Here is a 26,741-nt window from a genome sequence, read left to right on the forward strand (position 1 = left end):
TTCCTCCCATGTCTCCTTAGCTTGTTGTCATAGGTTTAGCAAAGTTACATTTTCCATGTACAAATGCTGTTTATACAAATGATGATTTCCAATTGCTTTATTTTATGTACATGTTATGAGTACCTTTTCATTTAACATGAATTTTACCCTGTGTATATGGCATTTGAAGCTTTTAGCATATAAAAGAAATAGATACTCCTGTCCTTATGGCCTGTCAGAGAGACAGATGTAAACTGAAAAAAAGGAGAGAACATATGATAAATATTGAACACAGAGAATGAAGTCCTTCATATGGCCTAGTAGGGAGAGGTGATCAGGGAAAGCTTCCTGGAGGAAGTAGTATGTGAATGGTGGCTTCAAGACTGGATAGAATGTATTTAGAAATAGTAAAAATGGCATATATATTTTATTGTGTATATGTGTGTAAACACAGACACACTAAAAATATTTTTGAAGAGAGTACTTTGGGGAGTATTCTTTTAGAATCCTGCCACTGTACTGTCTAAAAACCCAAGACAGTCACTGGAGAGGCCATCAGGACAAAAACCAAGGTGCACTGGCCAATCTCTGCAGCCATCTTAGAACTTCCAAACATCTCTGGGACATCTGAATGGAATTACACCAGCAAGCCCAGTCAAGACTGGCAGGAGAACCATCAAGCCACAGAACCTTGAGGAATAATAAATGGTTGTTTTAAGCCACTAAGAAAGAACAGGAACAGGAAGAAGAGTTTACTGAGTGGAGAGGGAAAAGGCAATGGAAGCTTGAGCAGGAATTGAAGAAAGCAAAGGTATAAAGAAGAAAAAGAACCTCCATTTCCTATCACGGCCTCCTTCCCTGGTTGGATCTGAAGTGAAATGTGATTGGCATAAGACTCCTGAGGTTTTTACCCCCCTCCCCCCATGTTGTCTGAAATCTCCCTACCAATCGTTGGCCCAGTACTATCAGGATGCCGTAAAATATATTTTCTGAGTATGTGAGCTGTTATGATGCTACTCCCATGCAGCCCTGAGTCAGGAGATAGGTCAGTGTACATTTTACTTTTTTTTTAAAGATTTATTTATTTATGCATACAAGAGCTGGGTGCAGGCCAGAGGTGCAGGGAGTGAGAGGATTCACCAGAGACAGAGTGGGGAACCGAACAGGCAGATTGAATGAAATGCACTGCTGAGGGGAGCAGTGGGTGAGACAGGAGAGGTCTGTTGTACCATGTGGGTTACCTCCCTGGCTGGGGATCAAACTCATGCTGCAGCAGCTGCATATAGCTTCATAGGTTGCATCTTAACCGCTTGCGCCACCAGGGAGGCCCTAAACTTTACTTTTTAATGCCAGTTCCTCTCTCTACTACAACTTCCAGTCTTGGAGGCTAAGTCATGCAGTTGGCCTCCTCACCTATCTTTCTGCCTGATCTATCTTTCTTCCTCAGTTGCAGAATGACTTGGAAAGCACCCGCAGTTTCCCGTTGCCCTTCCTGCTTCCATCAACCTGGGAGCTTTGCAGGCTCTCTCTTCCTTGACTGTCTCATCGTCAATAAATTTTCCCTCCATTCCACCTCAGCCATGGCCCCACTCTCTCAAGAGTCTCCATCTGAGAATATTTATCAAGACATTCATCTTTGAGGAGATCCTCAACCTTTCTGTCTTCCTCTATCAGTGTTTTCTATTACACCTGTTTCAGGACCTCAGGCCAGTGACTTGAGCCTTTCTAGAATTCTCTTACCTCTCCAGCATCTGTTCTGTAAACTCATGTTTTTAGCATTTTTAAGTGCTGAGGTCTTAAATTGCTTGACACCATCACACAGGTCCAGCAATGCTCCATCCTCAGATTAACCCAACTGCTTACTCTTTGGGTGTCAGTATCCTGACTGCTCAAGCCAACCATAGAAAAATCACACAAACCATTACTTTAGGGTTGTCATAAACTCAGAATCTCTGTTCTTAATGAGGACCTCAACGTTGCCTTTGAAATCTTAGCACATTTCCTCCCCACTCCACAGGGAATAGCCACAGTGACTATCTTAAATTCATATTCAAGTTTAACTATAATGTTCACGAGGGTGGAGCCTCTTTCTGCTTTTTCAGTCCATGGAATAGGCTAAGACATGGGCACTCAATAAGTATCTTTACTGAGCTGTAGTAATATTGGGAAGCCTTTAATGTACATTTATACCAGGCTGTATTCTATGTGACTTCTATGCATCAATTAATTTAACCCCCAGTTTCCTCATTTTAAGGCAATCTAGTGAGGCAGCTTGGAGAGAAAGCTTGAAGTCACAAAACCTCCAAGTGGGTGGGGTTTTCAGTCCCTAAAAACGGTAAACACTTAGGGGCCTGGCGATTTCAGTAGAGTTCTATGTGTCTGGGGGACAATCAGGCAGTTGTGCTTCAGGTTAGAGCTCAAGAGAGGTGAAAATGAAGAATAATTTGTGGGATGAGACAGATAACCTGATTACCTCAGAAGAGGAAACAGTCAACCTTGATCATACCTTTTGTTTTGGAGAGTGCGTCCTACAGGCCCTCCGTGGGACTGTGGCGGCTGGTGTGTGGGAACCCATTAAAGTGTTAAGGTGCTTTTTCCCTGTCTGAGCTGTTATCAACATTATATTTGAATACAGGGGCGCGGGTCCATGGTGTATTTGTTGGTGACTTTATCATTGGGTAAAGATTGCCCCAGAGCTGATATTCAGCCTTGACTATTTTTTTTGTTTGATAAGGTGCATTTATTTATTTCATATATTTTTTACATCATTTTTCATTTTTGCACAATGTATGCATTTTCACCTTGGTTATATTCCCCATACAATTCCCACCCCTCTTATTTTGACCCTAATGCCTCTTCCTTCCCCCTCGCCCCCAGTGTGTCTCTGGTTTATAGTTGCTTGTTGATTTTGATTGGGAGTGCAAACTGGTCCAACCTCTATGGAAAGCTGTGTGGAGATTCCTCAACCTGCTAAAATATGGAGCTTCCATATGACCCAGCAATTCCACTCCTAGGTATTTACCCAAAGGACACAGAATCATTACTTCAAAAGGGCACCTGCACCCCTATGTTTATAGCAGTACTATTTACAATAGCTAAACTGTGGAAACGACCCAAATGCCCCAAAATAGATGACTGGATCAAGAAGATGTGGTACATATACACAATGGAATATTTCTCCGCAATCAAAAAGATAAACTCATGCAATTTGCAGCAACATGGATGGAGCTAGAAGGGATCATGCTCAGCGAAATAAGCCAGAAAGAAAAAGAAAAATAACAGATGGTCTCACTCATAGCAGGAATCTAGAAAACTTAAATAAGGGACCAGGAAAATGACTAATTATAATAAAGTAAAAATCAAGATAAGGTGCATTGAGAGAGAGCTCAGGTAGGAGCCCTATCTCAACTTTCCTCTCCCTTCACAGTGGTGTCTTCCACTGATTGCCCCCTAGAGAGGCCACAAACCCTGAGCTCACATCATAGGGAAACCTCCTTTGCAGTTCTCTGCAGTTCTTGAGAAAGGCAATTATCGTCTCCATTTTACAAATAAGAGTAATAGCATTTACTAAGTGCTTACTACGTGTCGGCACTGTGCTGCATGTTATGCGAGCACCATCCCACTCGAGTCTCACAGCAAGTGCTGAATGGATGGGAAACCCGAGCGCGAGGGTGCAAGAGCCGCGTCCTGGGACTCTGCAAGTTACCAGGGGCCTTGGAACCCAGGTCTTTCTGCCTGAGCGGCTAAGCTGCCTCAACACTCATTTCTGGATGAACTGAGGATCATTTCCCCGCGGAAGAGGGCCGGAAAGAGGAGATTCCACTGAAAACACAAATATCGATTTCCCCCCACGTGAAGCCCAGGGCTTGGCTCAGCACGCCAGGCTCCCGGCTCTTCCCTGACCCAGCCCTCACCCCGCGTCTGGGAAGTGGCGCGCATGCGCCGGCCTCCCATTGGCCCCGCCCCCTGGGGCGGACTCGGCCCCCAGCCCCCGGCTCTGGGGCTTGCGCACTGCGTCCCCCGCCGGCGGCTCCTTCCCGGTCGGGGACTTCCGGTGCGCCGGGTGCGGTTCCGGGTCGCGGCGCGGCTCCGGGCGACAGGGCTGCTGCTTGGCCGGCGGGCGGCGGCGCGCGGCGGGGACATGAGGGCGAGCCCGGGAAGCGGCAGCTGAGCCGGCCGGGAGGAGCGCCAGTCCCGGAGGAACCCAAGAGTGCGGAGTTTGGGGTTAGGGGCCGGGAGGCGCGGGCAGCCGGGCCCTCCTCTCAGGAACGTGTCCTGGGGCCGACCCGGCCCGTAGTGTGGCAGCAGCTTCAGGTAAAGGTGGCCCCGGCCAGTAGTGTCCTCTCGCCAGCACTCTCGGGGAGCCTGGCGGCCCCCCTCGCTCCTCTGCGCTCGGCGCTGCCCAGCGGGCAGCTTGTCAGGCCCGTGCTCTGGGTCTCCTGTGAGCGTCCGTTTCCTGGCCCTATCAAGAACTGGAAGCAGCTGTGAGCCTGACAGCTGGATGTGTGATGTGGGGAAGGAGAAGCTTGTGGACCTGTCAGTGCTGTGGGGGAGGGTACCGGTGTTTGGTGTTGGCCCCTGACGTCCCTCCCCCTACACGCGACAACATCTTGGTGTCCTAATTCTCATAATATGAAAATCAAGTATTTAAAGCATTGCCTGTGTGTGTCCCTCTTTCCTAGCACCATTTCTCTCCTAAACAGCCTTGTAGTTTTTTTTTTTTTTTTCCCCGTAGCTTGAGTATTGCTGGAACTTTGATTCAGCTGTTTGTTTGTGGGAGTCGCGAACTGTCTTCTAGATCTGTTTAAGACTGAGAAATGAATGATTGTAGTTTAATTTTAATCAGAGACCCTAAAGTTGGCTCAGAATTTGGTTACGATTTCATTCTGAATGAACGCAAGAAATTTTTGCAGGCTAGCACAGTTTCTTGAGCTGTGCAAAAGCATGTCAAGCCCGAAAGGGTGCGTTTCAAAACTTCCGAAGATGTGAAGTCAAATGGAGACAGGTGTTTACACACATCGGTTAAAACAAAGTCAACACTCTCAGTCTGTTTTTGATAAGCAAAAGGGTTGGGTTCCCAATTAAACTCACTAAAGCAGAAATAGGAGGCACCATGTTTTTTATTTATCATATTCTGTGTCCACATCAGTGTTCAGTAAACAGCAAAAGAGTGTTTGGGTGAAGTGCTGGATGAAGCATTGATAATTGTTTTCATCTTTCTCAGTTTACAAATTTGCAAGCTTGCTGGAATCTATAAGGCATTCAGATGACCTCTTTCCCATTCAGTTTGTACTCATACCTACCTTCAATGCCTGAGTGTGCCAGACTGCATTCATATTCTTCTGCATGTCCTGATCTGGCTCATCTTTACCTTTCCAGCTGTGCTGGGAAAAGCCCACTTCCTTAACTACTCCACCCTGATCCATTATTCTAGACAACAGAATCTCCAATCACCTTTATTGTGTTCTCCCCACTTACAAGGTTTCTCCTTTTCTATTTCTTAGTGATATATTTCCCATCTTACCCATGAGGTTCAGCTGAGGTTAGCCTCCCACAATCAACTGGGGACAATTCCAGCTGGAAATGATTTCTTGAATTTTTTTTCTGGGATCTTATAAATGTCCTCATTATATCTGTAGTTACTGCATTTAGCAAATATCTATTGAGTGTGGATATATACCAGGTATCTTGCTAAACAATGTAGAGATAAATAAGACTAAATCTTTGCCTGTAGGGAGTTCAATTTAGTGAGAAGGAGATTAATAATTCCAAAACAGAGTGATAAGTATACTGTGTAAGAGTTCTTTTTGTGATACGGGATAGCACAGAAGGAGGGTGTGTGCCATGGTTAGTGAATGCTTCATAATGGTAGGTTTAACTAAACATTATTGTTTATTGTGTAGTGGGTATTATTTATATATTCCTCTTGTTTAATCATTTTAACCTCAATTTACAAATTAGGAAGACTCAGGATAAATTACACAACTGATAGGAGACAGAGCCAGAATTCAAACCCAGATCTGTCTGATGCTGAATTTGTGCTTTTCCCATTATGTGCCTTGCTTTCTTTCTCATACAACATAGCTTTCTATTGCAAGTATTACATATTGAAATAACCATACAAAAGAAAAAAATGTGAATATCAAAATGAATGGTACAGAAAGTCCTTTAAATATAGAGAAGACCATGATCTTCCAAGGCAAGGAGGTATTAGGATGGATTAGCTCATATTTCACGATGAGTGGAAGATGCTGTAGAGAATACTCGTGGACCCTGGATTCAACTCCTAGCGCCTCCTTTTAGTAGGTATATGATCCTTGGCTGGTTTCTTAACTCTAAGCATTATTTTCCTCAAGTAGAAGTTGAACTAGAGGGATAATACTGACTTCTTGAAGGGACCCCGGAATGATGGTGTCATGCAAAGGTACAATGCCTATAGGATGGCTTTAGAGTGGTGAGTAGACCAACCTGAATAAATCATGCATTGCATTTTTTAGTGGGGACACTTGGAGAGTCACTAGGGGTCAGAGTCAGTGAGAGCTTGAGTGCCAAGCAAGAGAGGTCAATTCCATTTTCTGCTCAAAACTTTCCCAATTATTAAAAACACGTTGAGGGTCTTTCATTCATTTAGCATTGCCAGGCAAAATGTTAGGCCCTGGAGATGCAGAGAGGAATGAAATCAGGTCCCCATTCTGAATTTGTAGAGATTCCAGCAGGGGAGATGTGTTTGTGTGGCAGGTGAACTATAGCAAAGTACAGCAGGTACAGAGAGCATTCCCCACAGCTGAGTCCCAGGGAGGCGACACTGATGATGGTAGTTAACTGGTGCTTCACCGCATGCTAACATTGTGTTAGGTGCCTAATCTCATTCCTGAATGGGAAGGTGTTGTAGCACCAGATTTTACAGATGAGGAAACCAGAGCACGGAGTTGGTAAAGGAATCCTTTGAGTTTGTGCAGCTGCCAGAGCTGTGAGTAGAGGGCATTATTTGCTGGACTACGCCTTGTTGCTGCAGCTTCTTTGCCATGTGGATATGGACCCTCTGGAGGGGCTTCAGAGAAGAGCTTGCCCCTGAGCTGTAACTTCAGTATGCCTGCTACTGTGCCAGGCAGGAGGGTGATGTGTGGTCCCTGCACCCAAGGAGTTCACTGCCTGATTGTGAAATGTGTTGAGGGGCTTGTTTACTTGTTGACTGAGAACTGAAGACTTCAGAAACTTGTAGTTTAGTGGATTTACATATACCTCAGCTAAGGGGGTTTGCTGGAAATGTGTTATTCTGATGTACAGGCTTTATTATTAAGGACACAAAAATACAGATAACAAGTTATGTGAAAATTAATTCTGTCATGTTAGATTTCCCTGTCATGGGAAGTGCCCTGGCCTTGTTTTCTATGAATTAGAAGTTTTGACTCAAAAATAAGAACATTTCGGTGTGTTAAATTTTAAATGAACCTGTGTATTTTAGTCACTGTTAAATGTTTGTGTATGCTTTATTTCCTTTAATCTTCATGATTCTGTGAGAGATGGTATTGTCTCATTTAACACCTGAGTAGTCTAAGGTTTAGTGGTTAAGTATGTTACCCAAGCATGACATAGTTAGTCAGTGATAATGCCAGAAAAATTGATCAAAAAAAAAGGGTAAGCAGATATTAAGTCATTTCTCTTTTGAGCACCTACTGTAGTATTTTCCAATTCAGATGCTCGCGATGTGATATGAAGAGTGGGACAGACCTTGGTGGACTGGAGGGTATATGACCAGTATAAATGCAGCAGTTACTGCTTAGCTCCAGTTGCTTGTTGCTGTGAGAGAGTGAGCCCTGTGTCCCTCCATCTTCTGATTTTTTTTAAAATCTTTTTTTTTTTAAAGATTTATTTATTTATGCATACAAGAACTGGGTGTAAGCCAGATATGTGGGGGTGAGAGGATTCACCAGAGAGAGTGGGATGCAGAACAGGTAGATCTACTGAAACACACTGTTGAGGGGAGCATTGGGCAAGGCAGGAGGGGTCTGCTGTGCCATGTGGGTTCCTCCCTGGCAGGCCGGGGGATCCAACTCATGCTGCAGAGCTTGATAGCTCTGTCTTTAACTCCTGCGCCACCAGCAGGGAGGCCCTCTTCTGATTTTTTTTAAGAGATGCTGGGATGCTGGATATACAGACTTTAAAGTATTTAGTCTAAAAATTTGCCATTAAAAAATTGTTGTGTAGTCCAAAACACTTGGGGGCCTTGTACAGTCAAGTCTAGGTTCACAGTTTGTGTGAACTCTCACCTTCCTGGTCACTGAAATTTTGGTACCTACTGTTTAAAGCAGAAAGTTCAATACACCTTGTGATTATTGAGCAGACGTCTACTGAAAATTGCCACGGAAAGGAGGGGGTATTGTAATTGACTTATACCGGAATCTTTGGGGAAGTGGCAGAGTGAATGCTTTTATTATAAAATCAGGCTAAATTTCAGAAGGGATGTGGTTTGAATGAGGAGATGACTTTATAATACTTTAGATTTGTGTTCTCAGCTCTTTAAACGCTATCAGATCGCTTGTCTCTCGGTCCTCTGCAACACCATGAAGAGATCAAGAGGGGATAATCATAACCTCTTGAGATGAAGAAATTGGCACCCAGTGAATTACAGTTTAGTAGAAAGCACATTGGATTGAGAGGGACTTGAATTCTGAATACAGCTATGCTACTAGCCGCCTTTTGATTTTGGTCGAGTCACTTAAAAATCCTTATATCTTTTTTACTCATTTGGATGATAATGAGGAGCTCAATTCAAGTATGCTGAGGTCTTTGCAGCCTGCCAAGCTATCAGATTCTAATTGACATGCTTAAAGTCACACAACTGATTACTGGCAGTCCCCAGTGGAGAATGGTTGAAATCTAAAATGCTCCTCCTCATCTCTTGATGGCAGATAAGGAGCTACTGCTCAGCTCGCCTCTGTTCTTTGTTCATTGCTTCTTCTGGGAAAGGACCTTCCTAGGCCAGGAGCTTCCCAAAATGCACACAGTGCTTTGTTGACTCTGTACAGGAGACTGAAGGGGCCATAAAGACACCCAACACAGTGAGAGAAATATGATTAGGGAGTTCACAGCCCAGGAGTTTAATTTATTTTTATTTTAAAAACAGCTTCCACAAGGTGAAAACTGAAGAAATATTGGTCTTCTAGATACTTGTTTTCATTCATACTCTATTGAATAAGGAAATAACATAGGATGTAAATATGAAGAAAATAAATCCTGAGCAGTCATTCAAAATTTATTAACTCTAGTTGGTGGCAGTCTAGATATATTGGGAACTAGATTTAATATAGGAAACACAAAATTTGGACCCAAAGAAGAAAACTGTTTTCAGTAACTAAAAGTGAGAAAAATGGTAGAGGCCATTTAAAGAAACAGTTAGATGGTATTAGAATAACTATTAAAATTACATTATAGTAATTGCTTGTGAAATAAGTTGATTAAATCATATTTGTTCCTAAATGGATGCAGTATTTATATCTTATACTTGAATATACTTTAGGAATATGCTTTATTATTGATGCAGATAGAATGGCCTGATTATATAAGACTTACAAAAAAGAGAACATTTTTTAGTTCCCTAAGGACTCATTTTAAAGCACTGTATTATAAGTAAGTATTGTTTCAGCAGCAAAACTGGTAGAAAATTGTTTGAAGGAATCTTTTTTTTTTTTTAAACAAAATAAATGTTTAATCTGAACCTTTGTTGCTGACATAAAGGAGACTAACAAGGAAGAACTGAGTTGCAGGCTTGAATCCTGAAGATGTGAGGTGGGGCTTGAGAGTCACATCTGCCTACATTTGAATACCGGCTCAGCTAGTGGTTAACTGTGACCTGAACAATCTGTCAGATGAGGATGGCCCTGCCAGTCCCATACAGTACTTTTGAGGATTAAGCAGTTTTGTGAGCACCTAGTGCCATGGTGCTGTACAAGCTTTCAGGATAGTGATGTCATGTATAGTGTAGCAAGCAGCGATTCTGTGGAGTGGTTGTAAAGGAGTGAGACTCTTCCTCATGTCTGCAATCATCTTAATTTCAAGTTTGCTTTGTGATTTACTTTTAATCAGAGAGGAACAAAAATACTCATGTTCAAAGAAGCTCACTCCAGCATTGCTCATATTAGCAAAAATTAGAAACAACATTAGTATTCAGCAAAGAACTTGGACAAATTATGGAAAAGCAGTAGAATGGGAATATTGTGCAGTCATTTCTAGATGTTTTAGAAGGATTTTGGTGATATTAATATGCTCATATAATAGGAAGGGAAAAGGATATAAAATGAAAATATACTTACAATATGTCAAACATGCAAAGGAAGAAAGAAATAGGTGGTGAGATTATAAGTCTCTGCTGTTTTCCAAACTATTCTCTGATAACAAATTATTTTGTAATAAAATTAAATTTAAACTTGGTATTAAGAAATCTGTGTAAAGTCAGTGAACAGCCTTTTGACCAGTAAAGTTTTCACTCCTGTTAGTGATCAGAGGTTACAAATGGATGTGTTTTTACCTCAGCTGTTTTACATTTAGAATATGGCTTCACATATCTTATCTAAATGATGTTGTGGGTCCCCGGCTAGCCTTCCTCTCCTCACAAATAACCCTATTCAAGGCATGCCAGGGAGGAAGAGTCATCCCTATTGGTGGCACCAGTGTTCCGGTGCTGCCATCTTCTTCAGTGGCCAGTGGGATAGTGAATTGCAGGCTCTGTCCTGCAGAGAGAGCACACTCCTGTCTCTGCGGGGCTGGCTTTGGTATGTAGAGCTGCTTTTGAGTTGAATGCTTATATGCTGGGAATTGCTTTATTGCTGTGGAGACTTATATGTAAATTCCTCTCACTTTTTTTGGTAAAAAATTAAAAATCAAAGTTTATTTGGATTTAAATTTTTACGTTAACAGTATTCAAAAAGTATGAATATTAAAATGTCATGATGAATTGGTGCCTTTTCCTTTTTTCTAATTATCATATACTTTATAATTGAAATTGTAATCGTTTCAGCATGCACAGTTAAGTATGATGGCTAGTTAGGGTTTTTCTTTTTAAATGTGTATGGTAATTCCACATACAATATAAAAAAGCATGCAAAAAACTTAATGAAGTGTTTGAGCTTATTTAAATTAGGAAAATACCAGGCAAGATGTTTCTTTTTGTAAACTGCTTCTGTCCAAAGCGTTCTGTATATTATCAGAATGAAAAATGACAGCACTTTGTCATCTGTTCAAATTGATATTGCACTCTTTGCAATGACAGCTGAAAAGGCCCACAGGTGCCATATAAAGAGGTGACCATGTTGTCATATTTCATTTCGGCATCCCTCTGCAAAGCCATAATTACCTAATTAGGTTGTTAATTAGGAGATTAGCATTTCACTATATTGATAGAATGCTCTTTACCGGCATGGGGCTAGATACAGATTTGTCTGCCCTAATTTATAATCGCTGCCTTTTTTGTACTTATTTATTTGCTTAAGATCCTGATATGGGGCAATTCGGTTTACCTGAGAAACAGTTTGTTTACAAGCTAATGAACCTTTGATCACTGGATTAAAGTTGCTGAGATAAAATATTAAAAGGGTGGTCACATCCCCACAATGATAATAAAAATTTTGAGTTGATATAACTTGTATTTCTACTAGCATAGGCCACAACACATGGTAAGAATGCAGATTGTTGATATAAAATAAATACAAAATTAAGTCTGAAATGTGTTATATATCCTAAACTAGGCAAAAAAACCAAAACAAAGCAAAAACCACACAACAAAACATTTAGTTGTCTTCAATAATAACTCTGTCATTTATATTTATAAAAATGTTAAGTATTTTGAACTTATTTCAAAACCGATGCTTTGTTGATGACTTCAGAACAAATGCATTCATTCAAAAAAAAGTCCGCAGTTTTAGACTTCCTTAGAGAGTCACCATGTGTCAGGGTTTATTTCATTTGTACCTTTTGTCCATTAGACTGGGGTTGGAACATTCTCTTCTCAGATTTTGCTGTTTGGTGTCCTTATGGAATTTGAAGTATTTCACAGTAACCTTTACTTGGTGAGCTATTTGGAGTAAGCAGCATTTCTATCAAGTGTGTCTGACATTCTTTTTCGGGGGGTGAGAGGTGAAGCAGTTTCCATCAGTTTTACTCCAGTGTATGATTTGACTGTAATGTTTATAATTTGCATCATATGTGCCTTTCCTGCTTTTTTCAGCTAAGGAGATTAGGAGTTTTAAAGCAATGTTAGGAACACCATTCCTGCTGAAGTAGTAGGTTAGCTCCTTTTGATTATATTTAGTATTGAATTTTATACCTGCCCAAGTTATAGAAAGTGTATGTGTACGTAAGTCTCTTTCCTCCACAGTTATGATTTCACTTGTTTAAATCTAATTTTCTTTAAAATTAAGCATTTTTATGAAGAAAATATATATGCACAATTTTCCATTCAGTTAAGCTTTTTGCTTAATTCTAATCATTTATTCAGCCAGTATTTGCTGAATATATATTAGAAATTGAACCATGACAACTACAGATACAGACCCTGCTGTCATGGGACTTGTAGTCTAGTAATGGAATGTACAGTGGAGTTAGAGAAGTATTACTTGGTTTAGAAGTGTGATAGTGATGAGAGTATGGAGGAGGACCTGTTCTGGACTTGATAAGGTCAAACCTTCCTGGCACAGGCAGTGTCTAAATTGGGATCTGAAGGGTGAAGGAGAAAGTGATGTCTAAGTCAGGTGAAACAACAGAGTAGGAGTATATGTTTAAAGACTTGAAGAAAGCAGAAATTGGGTATGACCAGAGTAGAACGAGGTTAAGTGGAGATGAAACTGCAGAGATAGACCGGTTTAGTTATAGTAAGGAGTTTGGGAGTCTTTGAAGGATTTTAAGACAAGCTAGGAAACAATTACTCTAGCCTAGGTAATAGATGGTGGTTATGGAGATGAAGAGGAAAAAGGAAATCTGGAGAGAGAAGAGGAAGCACAGGATTGGTAATTAAATGGCCATAGGCTTCATAGAAAAAGAGGAGCCAAAGATTTGAATTTGGACTTTGTTTTCTGATTTTTATTTATCATGAATTCCATCCAATTCATAATTTTATTTATCAATAACTTTTTTATCGAGGTAACATTGTTTTTATAGCATTGTGTAAGTTTTGGGTGTACAGTATTACAGATCTGTACACTCTACGTCATCACCATACTTTGCTTTCAAATTTTAAGATGGAAATATGTGTTTGAATACCTCCTAGAGAAGAGGTCCATGAGTCTTACTGTCCAATATAACTCCAGAGAGTACAGGACTAGCAACTCATTTCTTTCAGGTAAATTAGAAAGAATACTAATATTTGAGTGTTCCTTTTGGACGTTGCATTGAGGCAGAAACTTTATGAGTTAGTGATAATGTCTTCCTGAGGCCCGGAGAAATTAGATTTCCCAGTTTCCTCAGGCATTGAATGGTGAAATTAGGAACACAGCCAAACTCTCCACAGCCTTTGTGTTTTCTGTCCTGTCCATGTAACTTTACTTGTTTTATCCCCTTGCATTTTTTGTTCCAAAGTGAAGGGGTGAATTACTCCCCAAGTACCAGTAGCTCAGTGGTCTGTTGAGACAGGTATTGTGTTAACTCTGTGGCTTCTGATACCCAGCTCTGGTGTGGATTAAAGCATTGTCTGCTGCTTTGTTGGGAGAAGCTGCTCCAACACGTGAGTGTTTGCTTCAGTGACCTAAAGTTTTGAGGACTTTCTGGCTCTAGTATTTAATTTCCCTCCACTAGACATACAGATTAACTACTTCCATACAGGGTCACTAACATATTGAAATTCTTCTCTGTCCCCAGGGGAAGAGACTTGGATACTTTCACTTTTGTAGGAAGCATTTGACATCTCTTTGATGTAGTTAATTTGTGTTGCAAGTTGTTTGAAACATTTTATGTTTACTGTTGCCAGGTGATTTATTGGTATCCCTGTGTGAGAATTATCTGAGCTAGAAGAAATCTGGGATTCTGCATGAATTCTAGCTTTCTTATGATTCTTAGCCCCACTTGAAAAAATTGAAATATAATTCATAACCATCACACTTACCCTATTAAACTGTACAACTTAATGGCTTTTATTATATTCACAAAGTTGTGTCGCTATCACCGCTCTAATTCCAGAACATCTTTATAATCCGGAGATGAACCCCATTCCCATTATCAGTCACTTCTCATTTCTCCCTCTCATTAATCTACTTTCTGTCTCTTACGGATTTGCTTTTTCTGACCCTTTCACATAAATGGAAACACAATATGTGGTCTTTTGTGTCTGACTTTTTTTACTTAGCATAATGTTTTCAAGGTTCATCAGTGTTGTAACTTGTATCAGTATCTCATTCCTTTTTATTGCTAAATATTCTACTGTCTGACAGTATCACCTTTTGCTCATCCACTCATCAGTTGATGTAGATTTCTATTCTGTGGCTATTATGAATACTGCTTGAGCATTCCTATCCAGGTTTTTTTTTTTAAGATTTATTTATTTATGCATGCATACTGGGGTACAGGCTAGAGATGTGGTGGGGTAAGAGGAGTGGCCAGAGACAGAATGGGGAACAGAACAGGTGGATTGACTGAAACACACTGCTGAGGGGAGCAGTGGGCATGTCAGGAGAGATCTGCTGCACCACGTGGGTTGCTCCCTGGCGGGGGATTGAACTCCTGCTGCAGTGGCTGCGGATAGTTTCATAGTGCAGTGCTTAACCCCTTGCACCACCAGGGAGGGAGGCCCCTCCTGTACAGGTTTTGATGTGAACATGTGTTTACATATCTATTGGGCTTAGGGTGGGTTGCTGGCTCATATGGTAACTTTAACATTTTGAGGAACTGCCGCACTGTTTTGAGTTGCTGTTCTATATTACATTTGCACCAGCAGTATGAATTACAAGGTCTGCCCCCTTTCTGCCCTCTTCAGGCACTATGTTGCTCTGGGTGGATTCTAGGAAGTTCCATGAACCCTTTCTCTTGACAAATAGGAACATCTCCATTTTCTTTGTCCAACCAAATTCATTATGCCAGACCTTATATTCAACTTTAGGGCCAGGAAACCAAGTAAGACTCCTAGTCCTACCTCTCAGGGATTTTACAGTTTATTAGTTGGAACTTTTTACTACGAAATGGGGGAAGAGGGACAAGTCAGTGAAGAAACTAACTGCTTAGTAATTAATGAATTTCCACAGCATGGATTCTAACTTTAGAATCTAGGCAAAGACTTAATGATTTTCATAGCTTCTGGGGTTTCTTTTCTTTGGCCCATCCTTTAGCTACTAGCTTTTTTTTGGATTTTGTCCTTTAGTTTCTGCTCTTTCCTTATGTATTCTTGGGTTAACTCATTCACAACCGTTGATTGTCTGCCATTTGTGTGCTGATGGCTTCCAAATTTGCTCAGATCTTTCTCCTGGGCTATCAGGTTTATGATGCGGGATCTCTGAGTAATCCATAGATGTCTCAAGCTCATTGTGTCTGAGACATAATTCCTCATTTCCCCTCTCCCTCCCTGTTAAGCTGTTCCTACTTTTGCATTCACAGTTTCATTTGTCAGAGCTATTTTCTAAGTCACACATTTTATTTATTTTTTAAGTCATACATTTTTTTACCTTTCCCCTCAGCCCTCCACAGCTAGTCTACAAGTTCTTCGAATATTATCTCCTTAATATTTAACATTCATTTTCTTGCAGCTATGAAGCTAATACCCCCATTTTCTTGGCAACTGTTTGCTATGCCTCTCAGCTCCTAGAGGCTGCTCTCAGATCCTTGCTTTAGATAGTTCCATTGCATGGCTGTTTGCTTCTTCAAACGGAGCAGTAAAATCTCTCTGGCTTAAACTCTTTCTTCAATTGCCTATGATAGTGTTGTATATAATGGGAAGTCATCAAAGCAATAACTGTCCCATTACCTTTGCTCTACTTTATTGGTTAGAAGCAAGTTAGATTTTACCCACAGCCAAGAATTGGAAAAACTCAGAGATGTGGATACCAGGAGGCAAGAATTTCTGGAGCACCTTGGAATTCTGACTCCTTTGAGCTCTGTGAAGGCAGTGGCCAAGTCTCTTAATTTTTTGCATAGCATAGTATCATCAGTATCTAGGACATAATATGCTTTTCTTTTTCATAATATGTTTTTTTATGAATATTTGCCATATAAATGGTATTTGGCAGGCAATTTAGTGTTATTTAGGGTTTTAGCTTCTATACTGGTAATTTCACTTTGAGAAATTGTCTAGTTTCTTTGGTATTCATAGTTTGTAAAACTGTAAACATTTTTACCTGGAATCTTAAAATCTAAAATTTTTGTTTATTGCCACAAATGTCAATCAAAGCCATTATGTTAGAGACAACACCCATTGGAAAAATAATTTAGGGCTACATTGCAGCAAACTAGCAGATTTCTTGTAATAGCCAGAAATGTTGGTAGGTTTGGGGATTTGGGGATGGTGGGTGTTTAGGTTGTCTGAAATTTCATGACTATTGGTAACTAATAAACATTTCTAAGACACTTTGAAAACACTGATTGTTTCTTAATAGCTCAATAATAATGCATTTTAGTCTAACTTGTTCTTGAATCTTTATGTTTACTTTGGTGTGATTATTATAATTGCAGTTATTCTTCAGACTTGTCATAGGAAGTATCCATTGAGCAAAATTTAAATCTTGAGTTGGTGAAGTACTGTTGATAAAGTGCCATTTTATCTTCACAAAATCAGATATTTTTGACACCAAAGTCTATGTTTTTCCATTATACCTTGCTGTTCAAACTGGGGTTATGAGAATTCCGGTATGTACCAGGAGTACAAAAGCCACAAAATAAACTTGACACATTATAGGATAGAATGCAAAATACCAGTAAATTCTAAGAACAAATTTCTTATAACATGTCGCTTTAGGTGACTCCCCCTAGGTTTTCTCCTTCCTTGTTTTATGGTCATTCTCCTCTGCCCTTCAGGTGTGTTCGTGGAGAAGTGTGAGAGGCATTGTACTCTACCAGGTTCCCTTTACCTGGATCTTGGTGGATGGTAAGATTCAGGAGACGTTGCAGATAGAGGTTAGTGGTGCGAGGGAAGAAAATCAAGAATCAGGGTCCCTCTGTCCAACAGAGACATTTGATGAAAGAAGAAACCTGGTGTTGTGGTACGTTGGTGGGGGTCTGATTGGTCCTACCTGGCCTCACTCAGTCATCAGGGGCATCAGTAGGGAAGCTGGGATGATAGGGCAGGTGAGCCTCTCCATGCACTCTTTTTAGTTTTAGTAAAATTATTTTTTATTGAGATAAAGTTGGCTGAAAACACTTCGTTTTTGGGGTACATGGTCACATCTCTTCAAATGTATGTTACCATACCATACCCACCACCAAAATGCCAATAATCCTCTGCTGTACTCCATGGGGCCCCCTCTTCCCTTTGGTCTCCCTCCTTTCTCTCCCCCCTTGGGTAACCCCAGTCCTGCAGTCAAATTTCTAGGGTTTGTTTTGGTTTAGTTTTGTCTGTTCCTTTGCTTTGTTTCTTATATTCCACAGATGAGAAAAATCATGTATTTGTTTGTCCAACTTATTTTGTTTGGCAGTCCCTTCAAGATCCACCCATTTTGTCTCCAAAGGCACTATGCATCTTTTTAAGCAACCAGTAATGCTCCATTATGTATCTATGCCACATCTTCATCAGCTCACCTGTGGTCGGGCATGTAGGTTGCTTCCATACCTTGGCTATTGCAAACAGTGCTGCAGTGAACACAGGAGTGCGTATATCCCTTAGAATTAGTGTCTGTGTGTCTTTGAATATATAACTGGGGGTGGAATTGTTGGAGCATATCTATAGGCAGTCTTGTATCCCAGGTTTCTTTCCATGATTTGAATATGTTGCAAAGAAGGTGAGAGCAGAAGCTGCAAGGCCTCTTCAGGCCTCCTAAGTCTCAGATTCAGATGTCCCATATTACTTCCATTATATTCTGCTGGTCAGAACAAATCACAGTGTGGGCCCAGACTCAAGAGTGGGAAAATAGATGCCACCTCTTGATGGGAGACCTTTAAAAATTCCACCATGTGACATTCGACAAGTTACTTAACTTTTACGTCTTACATTTTCTTTGGATACATAAAATGTGGATATTAATACCTAGCTCCTGGGATGGTCATAAGGATTAAATGTGTTGTTACATGAAAAGTGATTAGCACAGCTGATACTAAGAGATCAGTAAATGTCATCTGTTACTGTTCTTCTTGCCCTACAGTAATACTCCTGTCACTTTCTGCCTCATGAACAGCTCACCTGCCTTCTGTCTTCCTCTTTCCTTCCTGAAGCTTTCTGTAATTGTCTTGTCTTTTGGAAAACATATTGTTAAGTGTCTCATTTTGTGGTTAGGATGTACTGCTTTCTGTTACTGTTGTATATATACATGTTATAGTTCATCTCCTGGCGTTTTTAAGCCTCTGGAGGGTGCAGACCACTTTTTATATTTATTTTTTGGTCTGATTCCTGATGCCTACCTCTCAGACTATATTTGATGAATGAATCCCAAATTATTCCAAAGAAGATACATGGATTTCTTTTCCTTTGTGTTAAATTAGTTTAGTAAGTACTTTTAGTCAAAGTATAGAAATAAAAATGTGCAAGGAAAAATTAAATTCTCTTGATATAAAAATCTCACTATTTACTGTTTAATGAAATTAGGCATGTTCACATGGAGACTTTAATTCCATGAGGAGATAAAAAAAGCTCAGTTTTGCTGGTCTAACAAATGAATGAAGATTTAATTTAGAGTTAAATTGGAGAGAGTTAGAAAAAGAGATTTAAAAGCAATAAAATGCATTTTATTTTAATGGTCACTTCAATTATTTTCAAATTGTGGGAGATATGAATTCTAAACTTTAACTAAATCAAAGAATGTTGAAATCTTAGTAAAAACAAGATCTGTTGACTTTTGTAAATGGAAGACCTTGTTAAAAAAAAAAAGACCTTTGTTTTTCTAACTTGTGATCACTCCTTGTTGTACCAAGTAGATGTGAGTACTTCTGTAACACTCTTAAGGGATCCCGTGTGGGGATCAAGTTTTTACTTGCTTAATGCCAGTAGCATGAAGTCGGGGTACAGTGTGGAAAGGTAAAAAAAAAAAAGAATTCACATCTGCTGTTACATGTTGTTAACTCCCTCAGCAGACGTTAAATCATTTCAAGTACAATAATAGTGTGGGAGGTAAATTAACTAACCATTAACAATCTTATAAATACACAATTAACATGCCAACATTTATATGACACATTGATGGGGCAGCAGTAATTTTTGATTGGGAGTTTGCAGACCTTTGAGAAGCCTCAGGCTGTTGCTTATTCCGATAAGTTTTCACAGATTGCAGGTGAGAAGGCTGGAAGTCTTTCTGGCACAGAGAGGTGTATAGAGTATTTGAAAGTTCTTTTAACCAGTGGCTAGACGAAGCATGTTCAGTCGTGTTTCTGCCTATCTCAGGTCCTTAGGGAGTGAGAAAGTATATGAAGGGCTAATTTGCTTATGGTGGGATTATTAAAGAGAGAATTTGAGTTATCGACTTTGTAGCTGAAATTGCATGAATTGTTGGAGATTTTCAAAAATATACCTAGTCCTAACTAGAAATTTAGAATAAATCCTTCCTCTGTGGTTTCTGGTCAACAAGTAAGTGATCTCTGAAGTCCTTCTCATTTATCGACTTTCATAGCTACTTTTTGCTTCTTGGATTTTGCACTTTATAGCTAAAGTACAAGATCTTAATTGCTCACACAGACTTATGGGCTGATTCTGATTCAGCCCGAGTCACTCCCATCTTGCCACTTTTCTTATCTTTTTATATTTTTAATATCATTTTCCTTATGTTTCTCTATAAGCCATTGCAAATAGTTTGAAAGGTTTATGTTTTATTGAGTTATTAAAAATGTACTTCTATTGACTTGATATTCATTAAAATCTACTAAAACTTTGTTCCCCACATTTAGGGCAGGCTCCAGTTTACCACAGGCAGGTCACATGATCATTATGAAAACATGGATGTGCAAAGTCATAGCATCTGAATTATGCTTAGCATATGAGGAACTTAATGTTTGTTGAATGAATGAAGTGTAAAAGAAGATCATCCATCTGGTATATTAAAAATGACACTGTTGTTTTGGGATGTTGCTTTTTGTTTTCTGCTCTGTGTGGATGTGCCTATGTCTTTCGCTTTTAGTAAAACAAATCTTTTTTTTTTTAAAACCATCAACCTAGTTTTTTTTTTTTTTTTTAAGATTTATTTATTTATTTATACAAGCACTGGGTACAGTCAGAAGCGCGGGAGGGTGAGAGAATTCACCAGAGCCAGAGCGGGGGAGCAGAGCAGGCAGAAGGACCGAAGCACACTGCTGAGGGGAGCATCGGGCGGCAGGAGAGGTCTGCGCGCCATGTGGGACCCTCCTTCCGTGGCCAGGGAGCAGCCGGGGATCGAACCGGCGCTGCAGAGGCTGCGGGCAGCTTCGCAACCCAGCGCTCAACCACTGCGCCACCGGGGAGGCCCCAGTAAAACAAATATTTATGCTTTAAGGAACCTGGAGTTAAAAATGCGAGAAAGAATTTGTGAAAAGTAGGATGTCTTAGGAGAGCAGACCTGGAGTCTGAGATGTTTATTTATCAGCCAGCTTAAAGGCAGGTAAGGAGGGCTGACCAGTGACTTCCAAGGAAGGCATTCAAGACAGCATTTGTAAAGCAGCATTTCCAAGCCACATCCTGTGACACTCTCTTATACATTGATAGGGTTCAGTGTTTCTAGAGGAGACAGTGTTTTAGAGGTCAAATAAATTTGAGCTATATTACTACAACAGATTCCCTACTCTTGGAGATTCACAATATACTTTAGTAGTTTACAAGCTTTGAGAAATTCTGTAATTAAATAGCAAAAAGAAACTGTTGATTGGGCCTCCCTGGTGGTGCAGCGGTTGAGCGCTGGGTTGTGAAGCTGCCCGCAGCCTCTGCAGCACCAGTTCAATCCCTGGCAGCCCAGGCAAGGGTCCCACATGGCACGAAGACCTCTCCTGCCGCCCGCTGCTCCCCTCAGCAGTGTACTTTGGTCCTTCTGCTTGCTCTGCTCCCTGTTCTGGCTCTGGTGAATTCTCTCACCCTCCCGCGCTTCTGACTGTACCCAGTGCTTGTATAAATAAATAAATAAATAAATCTTTAAAAAAAAAAAAACTGTTGAATTTTGTCTGCTCTGGCATTTCCTAGATATTTTTTAAAATATTTTAAAATTTAAGATTTTAACATTTTAGAAGTTGTGGCAAATATATATAACATAACACCTACCATTTTAACCTTTTTAAAGTTTGTAGTTCAGTGACATTAAATACATTCACATGGTTATACAACTCTCACCACTGTCCTTCTTTGCAACTTTTCATCTCTCTCTGCCTCTGTGATTTTGGCTATAATTAGGACTTCATACTTAGCCTTTTGTGACTGACTTATTTCATTTAGTTTAATGTTCTCCGGGTTCATCCATGTTGTAGCTTATGTCAGAATTTCTTCCTCTTAAGGGCTACATAGCATCAGTTGTATGTCTGTACCACATTGGTTTATCTATTCTCTACCATGAATTTTTAATGACTATGCAATATCCTGTTGTATGTTTGTATCATGGCATATGTGCGGTTGGTGGGTGTTAGGTTACTTGTAAATATTTTAGTATTGTATGGAACCCAGGAACGCATATTTTTGCATACACCTCCTGAGAGTAGTTCCTATAATTAGGTTGCCCAAAGGGTATTCATATTTTACTAAGTTTGATAGATATTATCAAATTACTGTCTTAAAAAATCCTAATTTTTATTCCCTCTTATAGTTCATGAGAGAACCCATTTCTCTGAATCCCTGCCAACATTCACTTTTAAAAAATCTTTTTGATCTTTGCACAACTGCTCAGAGAAAATAACTTCTTGTTATCTACGTTCTGTCTGATTTTGTCTTAGAAATCAGATGCACCTTCAGATGATAATTTGCTGCTCTTAAAGTAATTTAAAACAAAATCTTTTCATTCTGAAAAGTAGTGTTGGAGTAAGTTGATAGTATGATAGTTTTGAATGGCACTTTGAAGAGGAACCCTTGTTTGTATATTAATAAAAAAGAGGCAATGCTTTCTTTATAATCACAGCTTATACATTTCATGCACATATATGACTTACCTCTACGACAAAATTATATAGTTCTTGGATGTCGGGTGGCAACCTTTATTGAATTCCTGCCATATGCCAGAAGGGATGTGTGCAATGGGCCCTGTCCTAGTGGAACTTAGAAGTCTCAAGAACATGCCACCTGCAGGAAGCATGTTTCCTAAGGCAGTCCTGTGGGGGTTCCCTATCAGAACTGATTGAATTAAGTATTCATTGACTGAATCAGATTCCTCTCTGTATGAAATAGTATATTCAATAGAGAAGATATCTGTACATGTTGGGGATTTTGGGGCCTCTGTGCTGTAGGCATAAAGTTAGGGCATTAGTGTGTGTCCTCAAAAGTGCTTGCTCCTAACTTTTTGTTGATAAGAGATGATGGAACACATCCATTTCTCTGAGAAAGCCCTTTAGTGTACTTCAGTATACTTTCATTGTTTGTCCTTTACCATTTGCCTTTTTGGTGCCAGAACACGCATGGAATGTGTGACTTCTCACTGCAGCCCTTGTTTTTGCAGGGGAGAACTATTCAATGTGGAGTGGAAAGTGCCCGCCCCTCTGCTGGTGACGAGGCACCTAATGTCAGCAGGGAAGAGACTTATTGTGATTGCTACCAAGATGTTTGCAGCTCTGGCAATCTGCGATGCTATGATTCCGTTACAAAACATTCTCATAAATGTTGTTCTGCAGTTGTGTATGTCTTCAGGGTTGTATAAGAAGTTCTTATTTTTACAAGTGAAGATTAAATACTTGCCTTTAATTTTGTAATTTTCCCCTTTTATTAATACATCTAAAATGTATTAAAATGACTAATGTTTCTGAGACTATCTCAGATATTTGACACTTAGAAGAATCCTGTGGTTGTGGGAGATATTCTCAGTCAGTGTTAAGAATATAAGCTTTTTGATTCCGTGATGCTTACTCACCTGTGCATCTCCCATTAGTCTTAATATAAAGTAAATATTCAGTGAATATGTTTAAAGCAAAAAAAGAAAGATTAACATAATTTATGTGATGGGAGATGCTCTTCAGTTTAATTTCCTCATACTCTCAGTATTTTTATTTTAATACCTACTAGGTGATGTATAGAATATGTTACTAGACAAAAAATTTTAAAACTGCGGTTAGCTGTAATGATTTAACTAGATCTCTCCCTGTGATACATTTGTTAAAAAAAAAAAAAAAAAAAAACAAGAAAATCTGTTGTTATAGTTCTTTCTAAATTAAGTATCTCCTAGAACTGTCCTAGGAACATATTCAGTCCAACCTTCACATTTCTTGTACTTCATAATCATTTTAGAGGGCCAGGGAGGTTACCCAGATGGCCTTTAGAGACCTCATCACCAAGGAAGCACCTACTTATTTATCTGCTATGAACTTACTAGTGAAGGATACATTGTTGACATATTTTAGGATTACTTTGTGAATTAATGTGGATTTTTTAATTATCATAATCGTATTATTAATAGCAGCTACTGTTTAAATATAAGGTTATCTTTGTGCCCTTTACCTGCATTATCTCCTGTATATCCTCTCATCCCTGGAGCCCTCATTCTATAAATGAAGAAAAGAAAACAGAGGCTCAAAGAGGTTAAGGTTATTTTGACCAAGATCTAGCTAGCAAGTGATATGGACAGGACTTGAACCCAGCTCTGCCTTAGATTCCTAACCACCACTCTGTAATACTTGTTTTGTTTAGTTTTCTCCTTTAACTCAGGAGGTACCATGTTGTTCCCAGAATAAATACCATTACAGTTTTAACAGGATTCAGGAAGTAGTTCTTATAATTAGGTTTCTAAAATAAGAAATTAATTTGGTAGCAGACAAATTTGATTAATAAGTTTTATTTTAAAAGAACAATACTATCTTCAATCAGAAAGAAAATGTATTTACTGAGCACTTTTGGTGGTATGTTTTGTAAAATACATACATAAAATACAGAAAGCTTGTTTGTGCCCTTTCAGATGCTTCACAATCATGTGACAGGAAGGGTAAATGTAAACTGAAGAAGTACAGTTTCATCCTTTATTACATCATTTGAGGAAAATACAGATTGTTCACACATGACCTTATGAAGTAATGAGAATACTGTATGAAAATGAAGGGCGAAAGAAAGGAAATGTATTATTTTAATAGTAGTTAATGTTCTTTGAGTGGCCTAAGGAGTTACCGTTATTTTGTAAAAGAGTTAAGTCGTCCTCTGATACATGGGAATCTCATTGACATTGACTAGAGCTGTAGCCCCTGTGCTTATCAGGATTTCCTTTTACCTTAGACTTAATCCTTTTATGCTTCTAGGTACAGGAATAAATGTTGACTTCTTTCAAGTAGCATTTTACCATATTGAATTTGTTTGAAAAATGATTCATTCATTTTCTGCCTCATTCTTAAATATTGCTGTGTACATCATGTTTCTAGGTAGGTGAACCCGTGAAACAATATGAAGAGGAGAAAATAGCCTTTTAAGGAAATTGGCCCACAGAAAGAATGGCCTTCTTGGACAATCCAACTATCATTCTAGCTCATATTCGACAGTCACACGTGACCAGTGATGACACAGGAATGTGTGAGATGGTTCTCATTGATCATGATGTTGACCTAGAGAAGATTCATCCTCCTTCAATGCCTGGAGACAGTGGGTCAGAAATTCAGGGAAGCAATGGTGAGACTCAGGGCTATGTATATGCCCAGTCAGTCGATATTACCTCAAGTTGGGACTTTGGTATTAGAAGACGCTCAAATACAGGTAAACATTGCCTTTTATTTTTGTCTTCTGATCTTTAAATCACTAAACACTCTTACAGAATAATGCATAATTTTGGTGTAAATTTAATGAAAAAGTTTCTGTGTTCTAACAGGAACATGCATATATTAAATCAAAAGTGAGTCTAAGCAACATCTCCATCTTTGTGACTATGAGGGGAGAGGGTATCTGGAGCGATGCCATTAGAAGAGGAACCAGTGAAGAGCTGAGAACCATGTTTCTAAGAAGTCATTATGAACAAAGGGAGGGGGACTTGTTTTAAATATCTTCCCAGAGCAATGTTCCACCCACTGGGTAGACTATCTAGAGACAGATTTCAGATTGACATAATAAAGAACCTTCAATACATAGAGCTGATCAGCCAAGTTATGCTGCTGCCTGAGGCAGTTCTTGTCCCTGGAGGAATTATTGGGGGATAGGCATTGGAGGGAGTCAGCTGAATATTTGTGAGGACTACTTTTAATAGGAATTCCTACATTGGGTGTGACTTTAGAAAAGGTGCCCCTTTTTGATACATTACCTTTATTTCTTAAATTGTTTTTACCATTTGATCTTTGTGGTTAAAAATGTTCAACTTTGGTTTACATATAGTTAGTTGTTAGCTTTTAAAAGCTTATGATTGCCCATTTTCCAACTTACTATATTTTTGGGAAGACTTTCAAGGGGAATGTAATAAACCAAAACCTTTACTTAAATAAATTATTTAGAATATAATGTTAGCAGGGCTTGCTAAGAGATAATATTTTTTAGATGCTCAGAAAATATAGTCTTCTAATCAGTAGCAGTAACCTTCTAACTCCCAGGAAAAGTAATGGCAGGAGATGTAGCAGAACACTGAAAATATTTACATGTTTATCTTCATGGTCCTGTACATAAAGGAGTACTTCAGGTACAGTAGGATACAATTTACAGTGAAAGGCATGTTAAGGTTTTGGTTCAGAATTCAGCATTCTGTGACATCTACAAAGAGTAATTTGCCCTCATGATAAAAATAATTAATAGCATTTCCTAGTATCTAAAGGTACTTTTATCAAAATAGGATTTGAGTGAAGGTTTGAATATAATTTAGAACCATTGATTCTCAGTTCTCTAGTTGAAACTGACTTCCTTGCAAGTTATTGAGATGGTATCTCATATGACAGGCTGAATGGATTTCGGTAGGAGAATGCTGCTAAATGGAGAGTTTTATGATTATATTATTTTGGCTCTACCCTTCACATTTATTAATTGTACTTGAATCTATTTTTCTTCAATGGGATTTGGTTAGATACAGGGTAACATTGTCAGAATGCTTTTGCCAGCATTGTTTAAATTTCTGGCAAGATTAGTTTCTCTACTACAATGCTAAGTCAGGAGTATATAATTTCCTACCTTGAAAGTGGTTTGAAAGAGAAATTTATTTATTTTAGGTTTTATTAGCATTATGCGGAGATAGGAAGGTACAGATGAGCAAGAGGAAACAAATTTCAAGACGTGGCATCAATTGTCACTTACTTTTCCATTATGGTCAAGGTACACAGTTGTTAATGTGTACCAGGCAGCATTTGTTTACTGATTTTTGAAGGTTGATCAGTCAGTGGTAACATAATCACAAATGCACACTTTTAGGTTATACCTTTGTTTTCATTGTTCACATTTAAGGTAGCATTTAGATGCTAATGATTAAGATTGTGAGGTGGCCTAGAGACCAAGCAATTTACTTTTTAATCCTTTCAGCATCTCTTAAAATTTTGTATGAGAAAAATTGTTCTTTTTAAGATTTGACTAATGTTACTAAGATACAAATCATTTATTTTACTACCTA

General features: G+C 39.2%; 1 protein-coding gene across 8 annotated transcripts in view; it reads left to right on the forward strand.

Moving 5' to 3' along the window:
• The first annotated feature begins 4,036 nt into the window (after positions 1–4,036).
• MAPKAP1 (MAPK associated protein 1) overlaps positions 4,037–26,741 on the forward strand; it is a 192,935-nt gene continuing 170,230 nt past the window's right edge. For 3 of the 8 annotated variants that reach the window (XM_037491959.2, XM_037491961.1, XM_037491963.1), the window contains exons 1-2: positions 4,037–4,293; positions 24,592–24,919. In XM_037491959.2, coding sequence (XP_037347856.1) covers positions 24,661–24,919 — 259 coding nt within the window. In that variant the 5' untranslated portion in view covers positions 4,037–4,293; positions 24,592–24,660. The other 5 variants (XM_037491956.2, XM_037491960.2, XM_054689230.1 and 2 more) reach the window with 4 other exon arrangements.

The sequence above is a fragment of the Talpa occidentalis genome, unplaced genomic scaffold (genome assembly GCF_014898055.3).
Source record: "Talpa occidentalis isolate TD23 unplaced genomic scaffold, MPIMG_talOcc4v2.1 talOcc4.7, whole genome shotgun sequence".
In the NCBI taxonomy this organism is placed as follows: Eukaryota; Metazoa; Chordata; class Mammalia; order Eulipotyphla; family Talpidae; genus Talpa; species Talpa occidentalis.